Source organism: Scleropages formosus, chromosome 15, assembly GCF_900964775.1.
Source record: "Scleropages formosus chromosome 15, fSclFor1.1, whole genome shotgun sequence".
In the NCBI taxonomy this organism is placed as follows: Eukaryota; Metazoa; Chordata; class Actinopteri; order Osteoglossiformes; family Osteoglossidae; genus Scleropages; species Scleropages formosus.
In genome coordinates, this window is record NC_041820.1 from 27517615 (window position 1) to 27535793 (window position 18179).

At 48.7% G+C, this 18179-nt stretch overlaps 1 protein-coding gene across 1 annotated transcript in view; it reads left to right on the forward strand.

Moving 5' to 3' along the window:
• The window catches only part of LOC108930704 (latent-transforming growth factor beta-binding protein 2-like), a 110258-nt gene extending 94566 nt beyond the window's left edge, over positions 1–15692 (forward strand). Inside the window, exons 30-39 of the mRNA XM_029258617.1 lie at positions 6529–6654; positions 6897–7043; positions 8014–8190; positions 8780–8866; positions 9624–9752; positions 10000–10140; positions 10740–10913; positions 11364–11666; positions 11820–11969; positions 13160–15692. Coding sequence (XP_029114450.1) covers positions 6529–6654; positions 6897–7043; positions 8014–8190; positions 8780–8866; positions 9624–9752; positions 10000–10140; positions 10740–10913; positions 11364–11666; positions 11820–11969; positions 13160–13335 — 1610 coding nt within the window. The 3' untranslated portion in view covers positions 13336–15692. The remainder of the gene's footprint in view (positions 1–6528; positions 6655–6896; positions 7044–8013; positions 8191–8779; positions 8867–9623; positions 9753–9999; positions 10141–10739; positions 10914–11363; positions 11667–11819; positions 11970–13159) is intronic.
• The last annotated feature ends 2487 nt before the right edge of the window (positions 15693–18179 follow it).

The window sequence follows — 18179 nt, forward strand, 5'->3', positions numbered from 1 at the left end:
TCAATGTCTGCAGAACCGTGCTGCAGATGTTCTATCACTCAGTGGTGGCCAGCGTTATCTTCTACGCTGTAGTGTGCTGGGGCAGCAGGATGAAGGCAGCCGATGCCAATAGACTCAATAAGCTCATCAGGAAAGCCGGCTCTGTCCTTGGGGTGGAATTGGAGTCTTTGGTAGAGGTGTCAGAGAGGAGGATGCTGAGGAAGCTACTCAGTGTTATGGATAATGCCTCTCATCCCCTACATGCCACGTTGGAAGCACAGCGCCACAGAACGCCATAGGAGGTCTTTTATACCAGTGGCCATCAATTTGTATAACTCTTCCCCCTTCTGTAGGGAGTAAAGTGGTAACATCGAGACATTGACTATAATTGTATAACTATTATGTGCAATATCATTACTTCTTTCAACATTACTAGCAATATAACCATCCAATATCATGTGCAATTGTTTTAAATTTTAACATAATAATGTAATATAAGGTGTAATAGCATGTGCTGTGTCACTTTCTACCTTCCACTTAGCTTTTTTATTTTTTTTTTGTACTTACTTATTTTTTACTTTTATATTTAATTGTTGTGGTTAACCTGTTTGAGCAATCTCTGGCACAAGAATTTCCTTCGGGATAAATAAAGTTCTATCTTATATTTATGTCTGTGTGTTAACCTTCCGTAATGTTGGGAACTGGGCAGCTGCCTAGACTTCCATAAACACTCTTCAACTAGGATGTCTGGGTCGCCTGTTCCCACGTTGCCCTTTATTTGTGGCGGGTGTGGCTGATGGCCTGAAGTGTTTGTGCTGTAAAAGGACCCAGCCACTCGGGCTGGCCGGGAAGGGAGGACGCGCCAGGTTGGTCTCCTGCACAAAATAACAGAGATCCCTGGCCACAGTGGTTACCCTGTTCATTTTTCTGCTCCGGTGTTGCTCCATGAAATCCTCAGAAGTGTAGCAAATACATATACCACTGTCATTTTTGCCTGTGATGAACTTCTTGGTACCTTCTTGGTGATTTATTTCTTAGATGTGAAGATTTCAACAGACGCTGCCAGTGGATTGATGTTATGGTGGTGCCTGGAGGTGGGGATAGAGATGGTCTCTTTCACCTCACCTCCCCAGCTTTCTGGTTTACTGCGGTTTGCTGTCAGTGACAGCGATGCATTGTGCTCTCAACCAGATGAGTGACAGTGTTTGTGGAATTGCCAGCGCTGGTGTGAATGCAGCTCTCACCTGCACAGCTGCCTCTAGCAGCAGGGTCAGTGGGATGGAGCAAGAGGAGGGGGATGGACCCCCATTGCCCCTGAACCGAATATGCCCCTCTGCAGGAAAGTCCTCTTAATTCCTCTCTTCCAGCCCAGTGTTTGCTAAGCATTGCACATGGGTTCAATCGGAACATGCAGTGTTGGGGAACCAGATAGGCGCTACCATATCTGGCCAACACACACACTGATCTAATGTGCTCCACATTAGCAAGAGGAGTATGGTGGTCCACTTAACCTGTGCACTTTCTCTCCCACGATCTGTATGTCATCATTAAGAAAAGCGCCCCCACTTCCCAGGGAAGGGTTACTGCTGGAGCTCATCACATTACGTCAGCACTCGTGCAAGTTCCCTAGCCTGCCAAGCTGAAGGAGATGGCATACCGTTGGCAGAACTGGAAGCAGCCTTTTGTGGTGTCCTGTGGTGTGTGTGGTGTGGCGTGTCGCATCTCTCAACGGTAGGAGATATTTGCACCGATTTTTTTTTTTTTTGCCATTACTGGAATTCATTTATCCCGGTGCTTGCCTGAGGGCCCAGTTCAGCTGGTTCTCATACTTAGGGCTGCTCTGATGTCGAACCACCCACCCACCACAAGCTTTTGACTTGTAAAGTACGACGCTTCAGAGTTACTGAGCGAACACCCCCTCCCTCTCCGTGTCTAGGGCACTGCTTTGAAGCCATTTCCCTGAACCTGTTTCTGGAGCATTGGCGGGTGGGTGAACGTGGAGGAGGGGGACACAGTACAGAATTTACAGTCCCCTCCTACCCTCCCAAGGTGACCCTTGCTTTGCAGCTTGTGTTTCATGAGCACAGCCTCCTGGGCACTGCCTGTTTCTCCCTGTGGCATAGTAATACAGGGAATTTTGACTGCTGTTCTGGTCTCTTGATTAAACTTTTGGTCATGGAGAGAAGGCCTTGTGGATCACCACATATTCCAGAATTTCTCTTTTGTCGTAGATAAACACTTTATAGCCCATACACTCACCAAGGCAATTTTGATAATCCTATAGTATTTGGGGAGGTGACAAAGAGAGCAACTTGTGTCTTTTAATGTGCCTGATGTAAGCACTCTTGATTATTATGGGATATTATAGTGGTTAGCACATTATAAAGTACAGTACTTTAGCAGGAGCCTGGGGTCTCCAGCTAAACCATCCTCCGCACCTTGGACAGATTTTCTGTGTGTTTCTGGTAGACCCTCTCCCTGCTTTATACAGTAAAACATTTAGGAGTGCTGTAGGACCAAATAAAACGGTCTGCATCTGAAGCTTTTTGTCTGTTGTGAAATGAGCTATCTTTCAATTTGAGTGGTGCATAGCTTTGGAGAAACGTGCTAAAGGAAAAATGTAAATGTAAAGTCTTTCTGGATATAGTGTGGTACCCTTGTGGGCACAAATATGTCTGCTCCCTGGTCCTCATCGTGTGTTAAAATCCCTGGGTCTTGAATGAAAACAGTTGCCTATTAAAAATACACAGAAATAGAGTGTAAAAATGTAACGAAATGGATTTGCAGTCTCCGTGCAAGTCTAAAGGTGTGCATGACCACGCAGGGAAAATCGGAAGTTCCTAAATAGATCGTGCCCATTTCATTTTATCAGTGTGGATTTCATTCTCAAGAAGGGAGACCACTTGGGTGTAGTAGACTCAGCTCTCTGCTTCTCCCAACACATTGAAGCCATAATCTGGTCCTGCAGATACCTGCTGTGTAACACCCGCAGAAGCGACCCTATATGTCACAGTAGAGTCTACAGCGCTTCTGGTCCAGGCTATGTTGATATCTTGCCTAGACCACTGCAACTCCCCACTGTATAGTCTTCCAGCCTCCCCCATCAAGGCTCTTCAGCTGATACAGAATGCCGGGGCATGAGTTGTTTGATATGCCTGAGTGTTCCCATATATCACCCCTCCTCATCTCCTTACATTGATTTCCTGTAGCTGCCTGTATCAACATCGATACTGTAGTTATGTCCAACAGTATGGTCAAAGGACTGTCACGCTGTTACCCGCAGGACCCGATCACTCCATAAACCCCAGCAAGAGCATTACACTCACCCCAGCTCTGACCTACATCGGTGGGCCTACATTTGGTATCAACTTATGTGTCATGAGAACGCGCTGTCCCTGGATGCATTGATTCTTTTCCCTCTCTCTTTGTTCTCCTGGCCATTTTGCTCTTGCTGAGTCTTCAGTTCCTTCATTAGATGAATAGGGTCCCCGCCTTCACCATTTAGCCTCAGTGTTCACGTTACGTAATCCCGACTGCCTGTGGGGACCGATACCTGATCCTATTTACCTGTGCCGGGTGTTCGAGCACCTTGGTCATTTGACTGTTGCCATTGTTTCCATTAAATGTTGCAGATAATTCCAAGATAGCATAGCGTTTTTGCTGTCCTACTTTGTCGTGCGTTGGTGCTGCTCTCTGTCTACCCCCCAGGAGTGACCTACATTAGTCAGCGCCAGGTAGTCCAGCCGCGAAATAGCAGAGAGAAGAAAGACAGAAAGGGGCTGTTTGTAATCCCCTGGACATTTGAGGCTTGTGGAAAAAGAAGTTGGCTCCCTGTGTAAATAGAGTGAAAGAAGAGCCTTTTTAGGAAAGCGTACTGAGGACACAATGGAAGAAAACTGGCCGCGTTTCACCTCCTGTTGCTACAGTCTCCCATAACTGCACACAACCCTTACTGAGAATGAGCAGCAACCAGAGATACCTTCATGCATCAAAGTGATAAAATGATTTTGAGGTCAAGCCCATGGTATCCCTGTGTGAGAACACCTTTACTTAAACGGGAGGCCTGTACCGAAAGAGAGAACCTGCGTCTAGTGAGTATTCCTGCACCAACGCAGAACCCTTGTGTTCACTAAAGGCCGAGGCAGTTGCTAATAGAGGAAGCCCATGTGTAGTTACCGTGCTGTTGTACTGTGGTGCTCGGTGAGCTGGCGCCACACAGGCGCGTAGCAGCACCTGGGCCGCGCGTTCGGACCGGGGCTCAGACCCGACTCGGTCCGTGTCGAATTTGCACGTTAAACTTGTGTTCCTATGGATATGTGCCGGTTTCCTCCAGGAGTGAAAAGACCGGTGATCCAAATGGATTGGCGAGTTGACCTGGTGTGTGTGACGTTGCTCTACGGCATAAATGTGTAGATGATTGCAGGGAGATTAGTGCTGTGTACGTAGCACTGTATGTCAGCTTGGTAAATGTGTCAGCAGTTCATATTAGTGTATGTGACTTTGGGGACATGCATGTGCTAAATGAATAAATGTAAATGGAAGAACCTTCATTCTTAGGAAACATACTCATCACGGTGATTGTGGCCGTATCTCTACGCACGCTTTCTTCGATCGGTTGTAAGGAAGAGGGGCACAGAGAGGGAGGACGGCAAGCGTTTCCCAGCCTGTCGCATCCACCCTCCCGGACCGGGTTCGGCATGTGCGGCTCCCCGTATTGGCAGAGCTGCCTCTCAGGTGTCGAGGACTTGTTTAACAAAGTGCCAGCTCCTTTTCACTGCGCTGTCCACACTCTCTGACAGATTAGTCCTTTCCTGGACCGGTGTGGTTGCTTTTGTTTCTTGTTACAGGGAAACGCACAAAAACATGCCGCGTGGTCTCAGCACAAACTTTAAATAATGCTCTTGATCTCCAGCTTTGTGTCGGTTGCCTTGTCAAACATTATATACTTAATATACCTTATGCTCGTGATCTGGCCTTCTGGCAAGATGTGCAAACGCATTGCGATGGCCCATCAACATCTGCATCTGCATCGAAGGGGCAGTAGCGGTACACAGTCGCGTGCTTCGGACCGCCGCCCGACGTGTCTGCAGGTTGGCTAGAGGCTTGTCGCCGGTGACCGAAATGCAATCGAGCAGGGCATCTGCTTCCGCTGCAGTTGCAACCAGGCGTCTTCCAGTGCGTCTCTGTCCCCTGTGAGGTAAACCCTGTACCCGGAAAGATTCGGAATTGCTTAGGGAATAAAGAAATAAAGACGAGCTTAGAGACCAGTGTTGTTTTGGACCACGCCGCCCTGGTCGTGAACGAAACGGCGCGCAGCAGTTGGCTTTGCCTTCTAAAGGACCTTTTGGGGAGCTTAATCCGGGCCTGGGATCCATTTAATCCATCTCGGCGAACGTGGATCGGGCCCCCATCCCCCGTCGAGGCAAGGCGATAACTCTATCAGCGCTGAGGAATGGGCCCTCTGCGCTCCTAACGCAGGCAATCTCCTGACAGATGGACAGAATAATGGAGGTTTCGAGCCGTTCCACATCAACTCCTTTACTCAAAAGCACCACGGGGGCTTGGGGGGGGGGGGGGGGGGGGCACATCTCGAAACCCGACTCCATTTGAACGACATTGAATGGCCTTTGGCACACACCGGCGTAATAGGCTTACAATAATGGATACGAGGAACAATTACAGACGTGATTGTTCCACAAAAGCAGCTTTCCAAAGCAAGAAACACTTATTTATGTTTGGGGTTTTTGCAGAAACGTGTCTCTTCAGTGGCTAAAATGCACTTGGTGGGGGGGCGTGGGGGCGTGGGGGCTGTTCCTAAGCCCTTCCCTCCCTGCTGTTATATAATCCATCCTTGCAAGCCCAGTAACTGAGCAACAGATTATTTCTTGCCCTGTCTACATTGCTGCTGAAAGCTTTGGACTGAGGAAAACTTCCAGATGCCTCCATTGCTCAAACACACAGAGGAAAAGGACAACTGGCATGGGGCTGCAGCGTATGTGTTGCTGTGGAAGCCGTGTGAGCCTTTGCAATGCTCCAAGCTGAATTAAGTAGGATCCCTACTAATTCTGTGCAGTTATTCAGGGGATGTTAACAGGGGTGTCCTGCCTCAAACCGTGCCTCCCGCCGCTCTGCTTTCCCAAGAATTCAGATCGAAATAAAGCGGTACTGATTTAGAAAGTGGCACGGTCGCAGTACTATGGTGGCTAATACTGCCGTTCCATAGCTCTTGCGCGGTGGTTTCAGATCTGGCCTTTGGTCACCAGTCAGCCTGTGTGGAGTTTGCGTATCCTCCCCTGTGTCCACGTGGCTTTCTTCCCACAACCCAAAGACATGCGCAGAAGAAGGCGGCGGTAAACCGCTTCCGTACTCTCCCTCACCTCGGAAACCACGCGAGCGGTCGCTACGAGTTGAATTCGGCTCGCCGGCGCTTACCCTGCCCTTACCCTGCCCTTACCCTAGTACCGATTTATTGGCCTGCCTCCGCGTACCCGGAAGAGCGAAGTCGGCGGAAGCATATCAACCACACCCCCACGTGTGTCCCCATTGCAGATATCGACGAGTGTGCGAACAAGACCGTTTGTGGAGATCATGGCTTTTGCAAGAACACGGACGGCTCGTACCTCTGCCACTGTGACCTGGGCTATACCAACTCGCCTGGGGCACCCGTATGTGTGGGTATGTACAGTACTGCAAACGCACCGCTCTTACTGCTGCTGTTCCTGTCCGCCTGTTTTAGTGTAATAGTATCGCTCCGCAGAAAATATTTCTCTCGCGGTAGTCTTCCGTCGGAGTTCGTTACGTACCGAACCTGGGAGGCTTCACGGGATAACCCGTGAGCGACCCAGGCTCGGGAAACTCATCAGTCAGGATGCCTGTCTGCATAACGTGTCCGCGCTCACTCATCCCTCCCTCTGCAGACGTGAACGAGTGCGAGATGAGCCCCGCGCCCTGCGGCGACGCCCTCTGCGAGAACGTGGAAGGCAGCTTCCTGTGCGTCTGCACCAGCGACAGCGAGGAATTTGATCCGCATACCAACCAGTGTCGCGGCCGCGTGCTCATGACGGGTAACGCGTGCGCGTACACGCCTACGCATACGCACGCACACAAATGGAGCGGTTCCTGGGTTGTCCAGCCGCAATCCCTTAAATCAGGGACATATCCACAATTTTTAATGTTTTCTTCCCTCCTGAGGACACTTATCAGGTCATTTATCTTGTTGCGTATGCCCAAACTATTGCTCGCTTTCTGTCGGGTAATGCGAGCGTTCGTATTACCCGACACTCAATGGGGAAAAGCCGCTGGAGTATGAATCCAGAGTATATCCCACTTAGGTGATGTTGTTCTCTTCTTATTGCTTCATTCTCCCGAGCAGCTTTTGTGCCAAGCGCAATTCCCAAGGCTCTCCGAGAACAAAATAGGATACGCCAGAGTTGTTGGCCGACTTGTCCTAAATAATGTTTTTCCAATAAAATTGAACACATCGGCATCTCCAAATGTAAACATCCAAGTGAAATGCATTGCGATTTAATGAAACGGGTGGAAAAATTCACCTCAATTCAAAACTGGCCGGTCCTCGTGTGGCCACTTGTATTGCGCCGAACGGGGGATATTTACGCTGTCGGACCGTTTGCGTTTCGGCTGCGCGAGATTCGCTCGGCGTTAAGCCCCAGAAATGCCTCGTGTACTTTTGCCGCATTCCACCGTAAGCCTGTGGCATGTGCTCATCGGTCAGGTGAAAAGTGAAATGTTGATTTGCCAGTGTTTCCATTCTGTTGAGCCTGCTGCTCAACTGCGCACGCATAATAGCCCCTGGGAAATGATTGCAGAAGAGCGCAATAGAGCTGACAAAGAACTCTGCCGGCCGCTTAGCAGAAGAGGGAGGCGATCGTACCGCTGCCCCCTTGTGGTCAGTTTTCCATATAGCCACAGGACGGAGCAGAGCCGTGCTAACTGTGACCGCGCGTCAGTGATTCTTTTGTCTTATTTGTATTTGCTTTCTGTTTTCTGTGCTGACTTGTGTATCTCCTCCCAAAGAGCCCCCGGAGCTCTCCAGTGAAGAGGAGAGAAAGGAGTGCTACTACAACCTGAACGACGAGAAGTTCTGCAGCAACGTGCTGTCCCGGAACACCACCAAGCAGGAGTGCTGCTGCACCGTGGGGGCGGGCTGGGGCGACAACTGTGAGATCCACCCCTGCCCGCTCGTAGAGAGAGGTACGAGGAGGCTGGGAACAGGAGGCACGGCTGGTAGCACCAGGTGGATTGGTAATGCTCACATGCTATATTGTTCTGCTGTGTAAATGGATGAAGGGCTCTTGGGAGTTCAGTGCAGTGTATCTAGCACCGTAAGGCCCCTTGGATAAAGGTGTCCGCTAAATATTGCATAGCAATCACTGTAGCTCACTGCCTGAGGGCTGTGTGGGGATGGTGGGCCAGATACAGACTCGGAGAGTAGAATTACGGGGACAGCCGTTGGCTAAGTGGGAATGCCAGACGTGGTCAAGGGTGGCAGGTGGGGGCAGCGGCCAGGAAATTGATGGGGACGGTGAAATGAACTGTGAGGCCTGGACTGTGGGGAGACAAGGAGAGGGTGAATAGCGCCTCAGCCAGAAAGCGAAAATCTTCCCGGCCGATCCGCGTTAATCGAACACCGAAACGAAACGGATCGCAAGACTTGGAGCGCAATCCCTGGGCGGGAAAAGCCCTCGACTGGAAGCGTGTGCCACCTTCTCCGCGCGCCAGCGTTCGGCACGGCACGTCCGAATCTGTGTCCCTTCACCGGAGTTGCGTTTGTGTGTCACAGCCGAGTACAACCAGCTGTGTCCCTACGGCACCGGACTCATCCCCATCGCGCCTCTGGCCCACGGCTTCAGCCATCAGACCTTCAAAGGTAACGGAGTCGCCCGACCCCAAGCGCAGCTGGGATTCCCTCTCCCCGGTGTAAAAGTATTTCATTTCTGGCCCCGTTCACGCAGAAACTAACCGCTTGTGCGATTTGACCGAAACGCACACGCCAAGTCAAACAGCTTGTCCTCGTAGAGCTCAAGGGGGGTCGCGCTATACGAAGCGCAAAAAGAGCGAAAGGAAAGTGCGGACGAAGCACAACTGGGTTCCATGCTTGAAGCCTGAACGTTTCTCTATATACCTCATTTGTAAAAGTATGTTTTTAGTTTGACAAAATAAATACAGTGTTTAAAAGCCCCTGAAAATATCGGCAATCGAGTCAACAACCCTTGTGATTAATTCTGTTAAATGAGAATGAACAGCAGACACTTCCTTAACATTAGCAATAAATTGTTTGCGAAGCCTGATTTTTACTTTTTACTCTACGAAGCCGTAACTTGCCGCTTCCTCATCATAAAGGGCGGCGTTGACTCTGTCGGATTCCACTCGTGCCATATTTCACCCCTTATCGGTTAGTTTGCTTTTGGGACTTTTATTTTAACCGTACATATTACTTTAACGTATAGCGTCGTCCTTAAACGAGTCGTATGTGACGAGTCTTCACTTGTTTTGTTGGTAAACTTGCGAACGCATCCTGAGCCTATCTGCACGATAAGAGCGTCGCATCAAGAACGAACCGTGCCGTAAATTGCAAGCGACTGAGCCGTGCTCCTTCCTTCCGCTCTCCCTTCTCCCGATTCCAGATGCAGATGAGTGCGAGATGTTTGGGCCTGAAATCTGCAAGAACGGCCGCTGCTCCAACTCGTACTCCGCGTTCTCCTGCTTCTGCCGCGTCGGCTACTACTACGATGCTGCTCGGCTGGGGTGCGTGGGTGAGTTTCTGCGCCGTCGGTGCGTCCGAGGTGAATCCGCCGTCTGTCCGCCTGTAGGAGTGTCATCTCATATTCTCTTAATGCGCTGTATGTGCGAACTCCTCTCTTGCTCGCTGTCGAGCACAACCCGCAGAGACTGCAGTCTGTCCGTATTCACGTGCTGCATATGCGTTTGCGATAAATTGCGTGTGTGTATATGAGCATTTGAGTATGCATGCACGTATTGTCATGTCCCTCCTTTATTCAGACCACAACGAGTGCCTGGAGCAGGACAGCTGTGTGGATGGCATGTGCATTAACTCAGATGGCTCCTTCAACTGCTTCTGTAATCCCCCGCTGGTCCTGGACGGCACGCGCCGCCGCTGCGTCAGCATTAATGACACCGAGGGTAAGTCCCGGACCTGGGCTCACCCTGTCGCATCGCACCGGGCGGCCGTCTCCACGCACACCTCGGAACTCCACAGCGCTGCCTGTTTTCAGGTTCCTTTCAGCCGCCGGCAAAGCACGCCATAACCGAAACAGCTCTTTGAACCCGAGGAGACTCTTTCAGTCTCACGGTTTGAGGCACCAGAGGATGGAACTCTCCTGGCTGTTAATGTGCCTCCATTGTGCTTTGCATCTCCAGTTACCAGTAGAGCTAAATCATCTGCTTGCACGAAGACGTGTTTAAAACGTCAAAAGCCACTTTGGTCCATAAAGGCCGGATCTCGATGCCTCTGGACTCGACTGGTTTGTGGTTTTGGAGAACGTGCCAGATTGCAGTCTCACCGGGTCAGAAGTGTCCCTGCCCTGTTGTTTTTTGATTCATTCACACATTTTATAACCTGATTATGCAAGTATTTAAAACGACTGCTGTAGGACTCATTAGAATTTAATGGAACAGTAGTACCGAGAGGCTGGAACGGCTTTGTGTGTCACGCGAGCTGACGTGGCTTAATAGGCAAAGACCCCGTAGGCAGTTTGGCTCTTGTGCTGCTCTCCCTGCAGTGAACCCCGACCCCTATGAGGAAATCCACATAGACATTTGCTGGGAGTCCCTGACCGATGACAACACGTGCTCCCGACCCCTGCTGGGCAGGAGTACTACCTACGCAGAGTGCTGCTGTCTCTTCGGACTGGCCTGGAGCAACCACTGTGCCTTATGCCCGAGCAAGACATCTGGTAGGCCTACATGCTTCGTGATGCTCCTACAGCTTAACGGCGCCATTAACCGCTAGCCATACTGCTGAAATGTGTTCGAGATCCACCAGTGGGACTTTGTGTAAATCGTACGACACGTCGCAATGCAGCGTTTGCGTTTCTGCGATATTCCGAGTCGGTAACGGAACTTTGGTTGCAGCCGCAGTTGTGGTAAATTAAGGGTGAAATTGTGTTAATTGTCTTAATGTTCTTGATTAAAGGGGGAAAGTTGCTTGAACGACTTTATCCAAACACTGTTCTGGATATTGGGTTTAGAAGAAATGAGCTTCAGGTATCCAAAAAAAAAGGAAAAAAATTCAGAAATACTGCAACTTTTTCACCTGGCTGACAGATTTGGCAGCATATCTGAACTCAGCCCACATCTGAACTGAACTGCTCTCTGCGTTTGTTTGTTTTCGTGTGCGGTATCAGAGGACTACGCCATGCTGTGTAACCTGCCTAGATCGGGGTCCGACAGCCTGCGGGAGAGACCGGGGTACGAGTACGACCCCGAGGACACCGGCCCCCCTCTGTACTTCGGAGGTTTTGGGCCCACCGGGGGGGAAAACTACTATAACGGCCCAGGGAGTCCCGAGTACGGCCCCCGCGAGTCCCAGGGGGGCTCCTCCTTCATCAGACAGAACGCGCACCATGACTACACCTCCCACGAGGTGATGAGGGTCCCCGTCCATCGACCACGAGAATTCCAGCTTCGTCTGGTGGAACCCTACAGTGGTGCGCATCTCTCACGCACACGCGCGCACGCACACACACACGCACACCCCGCATGCTGCGGCGCCCCGACAACGTGCTGCTAGCCGGTTGGTCTGAAACACACGGCCTGAACGCGTGTGCGAAATCAGAGCTCGGGTCTGTCCCCCCTTCCAGAGCGGCACGACGAATTCGAGGGCCTGCGGGCCGAGGAATGCGGCATCCTGAACGGCTGCGAGAACGGCCGCTGCGTGCGTGTGCGCGAGGGCTACACCTGCGACTGCTTTGATGGCTACCATCTCGACATGACCAAGATGGCCTGCGCTGGTAGGTTGGCCTTTTTCCCCAGAATTCCCCGTCTCCTCTCGCTGCTGCCTTGACCCTGGCCATCCGTCCATTTGCCTTTGAAAGTCCTGCCGACGTGCTCACGTTTAGCTAAATTTAGAAATATCGGAGGATTAAAAACGAGAGATAATTTAGTGCGGGCACAAGAGATATGACGCAAACTAAGTGCGTAACGATGCTGGAAAGATCCACGTAGCCGCGCTCTCTCGCGTTACGCCTCAATGCAGCCGCACGCTGTAAAAACAAAGGCTTTCTCTCTAATGGCTTTGCTGCTGTTCTTTTTAATTAGAGGCATGGATGAAGTTGCCTACGGAGCTGCTGGGTTTTGCCCAGTAGTACTTGAGTAGAATAACAGTGACGCCACCCAGCCAGCAGCACGAGTTTTTGGACATCTGCCGCATCGTGTGAGAAGTGGATGTTGCGCATTTAGAATCTGCGGTGTTTGTTCGGCCTGGAAGCAGACCGGCCTCATCTCCGCAGCAGCGTGCGGTGGGTATGAGGCGGGGGGTCCGAGGCCGGACGGCCCCCGCCCCCCGAGCCCTAGACACGGAGCTGCGCGCGCGACACGGACGCCGCCAGCGTCTGCGGGAGCTCCCGCCGCAGAAGGTCGTTCCAGGTTATCGCCACGACAGCTGCGGCCGTGCGGTGCCAGCACAGGAAATGAAAAGCGTGCGCGGGCAGCCGACGAGAGGAAGCGGGACGCGGAATTCTCGCAGCGCCGGAATAAAGCGCTACCCAGGGCCACGGGGCCGTGCCAGGTTCTTAAAAGCAATATGACGGCACGCTGCTTTTCCATGCGTTTAAAGGCGAGCAGGGCGCCGGCGAGAGGGTCCATTACAGCGGAAGAGAACAGCACAGAAACGGTAGAACTGGTGGCTCAGACATGTGCGTCACTGCTGCCATAACCCTGCACAAGTGTGCTGCCTGCTAGGGAGGTTTTAGCCCTGCCACTCTCTATCTGTCTCTCTCTCGCGCACACACACACACACTCACCACTTTGAGTGTAGTTTGTGTTTGCCGAGATGCCCTCATACCCCTCGTCTGTCAGATGCCAAGTCACGAAAGGCCTCTCCCCAGGCTTGGCGACGCTGCGATTCTGGAAGCGCGAGAGGACGGCCGTCGCCGTCACAGGACCGCGATCCTCACTCCACCACCTTTTTTTTCTCTTCCAGATATAAACGAATGTGATGACATCAGCGACAAGGTGCCCCTGTGCAAGAACGGAGTGTGTACCAATACCGAAGGCTCGTACAAGTGCACCTGCCTACCGGGCTTCGTAACCACGGCGAAACCCCACGAGTGCATCCCAGAAGAGCGGGAGTTCACCCGGAGGGAGGCGGGAAAGTGAAAGGCGGGGCCGAGCAGTGTGGCTGCGCGCTCCGCCCTCCCCCCTTGTCCACCACCGGCCCGTGTCTCGGTCACTCCATTTCCTTCCCGCAAGGCCTCTTACAGTCCTTGCACAAACCTCTAAGAGTAGAGCAGAAACAGAGGTCAGCACACCCTGACATACATTCACTACCCGTTGGTAGGTACCTTAAAGGGATCCGAAGACCGAATCCAAACATTCCACAGCTCATGTCCTCCTCCTTTGGCCGTCCAGTCAGGTCCCCCCGATTTCCAGTTGCCCCGCAGAATTTTATGTACATACACAATTTAGGATTTTTTTGTTCCGTTAATTATTTATTTCTTTTAGAACATAAAGCTTTTTAAACTAACAATGCTAAGTTATGTTTTGTAAAAAAAAAAAATTATATATATGAATTCTGTTTTGTCAGGTGTTTTGAGTTATGACTGAATTGGAAAGACGCAGAGCTTATTGAAAGGACACCTAAAGAAGCCCGTCTACAGGAAGGGTTCAAGTGCTTATTGTTGACTGGTTATTTTTGTAACGCTGCAGGGAAATAATAGCGTGACTCGCCACCGCTCCACGCATTCAGCTCTGCTTCTTGTTAGATGGCATTTTGCGCAAGACGATTGATCCGGAAGCACAACGCAGGACAGCACCACTAGCGGGACCCCGGTCGTCGCTAAGCCGTACACACAGCACGGTCCAAGAGTGCCAGTTAGTCTTAGTTGAGCACACGCTTGTTTGTGCGTATTCAATGTGCGGCACACATCACTACGCTGAATACAAAACCACTTTTCCAGACTGCTCCCTTTTGAACCTTTTCATCAAAGCATCGGTAAGAAGAACCACTTGCGTGGAGCACAGCGAGAATGGTGCTGTGCTCCTGTAGCCCAAGGGTCCCCTTCGCACTCGAGTCAGTGGCTGCGCTTAAGGCCCTACTCGCTCCACACGGCCCCTAAATACACCGGTAAGGAAGCGCTGTCGTCATTTAGCATCCGAAACGACATCTGCCCTGCAGTACCCTGCACAGGTCCCCACGAACACCTCGAGCGTCTCTTCGCCCTCAGTCCCGGCGACACGCTGAAAGTTGGTCCTTCCGGAGCAGGCGCGTTGAGCGTCCAATCCCCACAAACCAGTATTCTCACTAAGTGTCTGTTTCAGTCAAGAGGTCTAACTGTATATGCTGAGCTATATTATTACATTCGATGGGGTTTTCAAACCTCTCCTGGCCATGGCACTTATAACAGTAAAGAAAGGCAGTATCATGTATGCATCGCATATGAACGGTGAACACATATGTACTATTACACATACTGTATGACAACAGCAGCACTACAACTATGGTTATGCTCTGCGTTCAGCAGAAACGTGTTTTATTAGCCATTTATCTGCAGGATCCCATTTATTATCTTTTCTTATTTGTTCTCCTTTTGTACAACCCAGAAAGCAGGCTAAGGTTTGATGAAGGGGTTTGAGATAATTTGTACAGATCTAGTATTGTGTATTAAATATGCATTTATTACATATTCTCTTTAGCTATGTACTTAAATCAATATTTTTGTGCGACAAAAATAACAACAAAACAATAAAAACACCCACTATATATCTTAGCTATTTAGGTTTTATATTTATGTCAAATTGCTTTTTTAACATGGTTATTTTTGGGGAAAAAAAAAAAAAAAAAACAAACAATGGTTTACAGTGTACCATAGAAAGTGTACATATCCTGCCCTGTGGAGCAGACCATGGAAATGACTTTAGGGCCTGGTGGTGTTTTCAGACATAGTCTAGGTTTGGTGCCAGTGCTTCGACAAACATGTCAGCGTCTCCTCCGATGATGACGTCCGTCATGAAAACAGTTTTTATTGTCATCGTACTCTACGCATTGTCTTTTTCCTGTAATTGGATGTTGATCTAAAGAGCACAGCCTGGAGAACCACAGCTGGCCTTCTCAGTGGTTCCAAAATTATTTTGATCCTCTCAGCATTTTGGAGGTCAAATATTATTGGAGCTCCATGATCAAAGCACTGCATCCCTTTGCCTGTATCTGGAAAGACTCTGTCAAGCCCTGAAAGAAATACATATCTTTTGTTATCGGATCGTGCCTTTTTTTCAATGACTGATGCCCTCGACCTGCATTCTTCTGTAAAGAAGCTTAATATGCAGTGACTGTATGTCATAGATAATAATACTCTGCTGTATCGTTCTTTTTACATCAAGAGGTTAATGAGTCTTCCAGTATGATGATGAGCACATTTGCCTTATTTTTTTTTTTTTTTTTTTAAATTCTGTAAACCATAAGGAAAAGAAGACCTGGTCTCTTTTTGAGATTTGTCTTGATCAGTGCTGTCTTCACCCCCTCCAAGTACTTTTTTCAGTCATGGAAATAAAGTGAAAGAATAAAAGCGTGCGTTTTGTTTGCTCTTTAATATAATATAATTGGTTTTCAGTTTTCAGCATTGCTAGCTGCTTTGGCGAACAGCACCACCTAAATAAATGTTACTGTGGATGAAACATTACTTCATTTAACTGATGCTTCTCTCCATAGCGACAAATAGTCACACTAAATAAATATGCAAATACGGTAAATTACAGCCTCAAGGATACGAGTAGAACTGGTGCACCATGCAGTGAATGTGGGAAAAGTCCATTCTTCATCAGAAGAGATACTACAGGTGGTTCAGTTGCTGTACTGTACTGTACCGCGTGCTGCTTTGGGCCCCGATGGGACTGAGAAAGAGACACAAACACCGTTGATGACGAATGTTTATTGGAACACCGGCACACAGCGCGAGGAACCGGTGACTTCTAAAGGAATCAATGTCTTCAAAGGATTTTGATTTTTAATCAAACATTACTGAATGAAGTCAATTAAATCACCAATAACACATCATAACATATGTTTCCCTTACTTGAACTGCTCCCTCTACCGTCTGTCCAGTACGTTTCATAATATAAAAAGATTGTGACATAACACCCCATAAAACATGACACCATAATTCCCTCACCATACATCACAACATAAAAATCTGGTTAAAATAAAGCAGTTAAAATATTACAATAAATACAACACCGAAACCCACAATAACCCATGTAATATTCTCCTAATGGCCAAACTACATAATGAGACAGAACATCCTGCACCTGTCATGAAGGGATGGCCTCCCATTTGCTTTGTGGTGTGTTGTGTGTTTTATGTTAGGGTTTTTAAATCCTTTTTAACACTTTAATTACACATTTTTTTTTTATAATGTATTAGTACTTATTTCACTTTCAAGTACACACACACACACATTTTCAGAACCGCTTGTCCCATACGGGGTCACGGGGAACCAGAGCCTACCCGGCAACACAGGGCGTAAGGCCGGAGGGGGAGGGGACACACCCAGGACAGGACGCCAGTCCATCGCAAGGTACCCCAAGCGGGACTCGAACCCCAGACCCACCGGACAGCAGGACTGCGGCCCAACCCACTGCGCCACCGCACCCCCACACTTTCAAGTAGTCACTTGTAAATGACTACATGTGTGGTGTGTATTTATTTACTGTCATTGTTATTTATTTATAGTGTAGGTTAGTTTACTGTGAGGGTGTTTTGTCAATGTTTTGATTGTGTATATGTATCTATACCATTCACCTGTTTTACTAAAACGTCAGTAGGGGAGATGTGTTGTGAAAAGGGAAACACCCAAAAACGGTAGGTAAGGTGTATGGTAACACCCTAGGAACAGGCCAGAGGACTACCCATCTTGAGCGGTGGAGTTACCGGGTTAGTTCCTTTTTTATTATTTATGGTTTTAAGCCTTGGGGTATGTCTTTTAGTGTTTTAAAAGTTCTGTCATGCAGTATATTCATATTAGCTGGTCTTACTATTTTTGTTTTATTTTAGATTTTATTTTGGCATGACAGTTAAGTACTTATTTATTGAACAAAGATTTTAATTGCCGGAAATGATGAATGGAGAAATTTTTACCTGTCGAGTTGGACAGCGTGTGGAACCAGACACCTTTGGTGGGCTGGTGATCCATTCTGATCCCTGAAAAAATAAATTTACAATAAACATCTGTTCCTGCTCGAAAAGGGCTCTCTTCAGTAACATGGGTCGTTACAATACATCTATATGGAACATATATAAAAGTATCTGAGAATACTGATTTGGTAACGTTGATAATACTTTGAAAACACCGACAAGAATTTGACAACATCTTTTACTCTAATTGAAATACACTGCACAAACTTTAAATTTGAAGAATCTTTAATATTTCACAGTACTGAATGGAGTTTATTAGTTTATGCGTAAGAACATTAAATGACGAGCTGCTGCCTTCGGATCCAAAGGTCGGAGGTTCCATTCCCACCTTCAGCTGTAGTACCCCTGAGCAAGGTACTTACACTAAGCTGCTCCAGTAAAAATTGTTCAGCTGTATAAATGGGTATATAATTGAAAGTAGCTTAACATTGTATGTCAGTCTGGAGAAAAGCATCAGCTAAATGAATAAATGTAAATGTAATATGGAACTATTATTGGTATTATCAAGTTACATACAAGAATATACACTAAAGAGCAAGAATCCTGGATACATGGGGTCCCAGTGGTTAAAGGTTCTAAATTTTAACTTCACTTGTTTTAATGAGTGAACAGAAAGAATTTTGATATAGTGCTGGAAGATGGGCTGCTAGGTTGGAAAGGTACTCAACAGACTACTAGGAAAGAGCTGATGGGCAGCTAGAATATGCCCGAAATTTGTAAAGCAGATGGAACAAAGCCGCAAGGTCGTCCTGAAGCTGATGTTGCTGGACAGAAAGAGGTGATCAGAAGCTGCAAAGATATCATCAATTTTAGA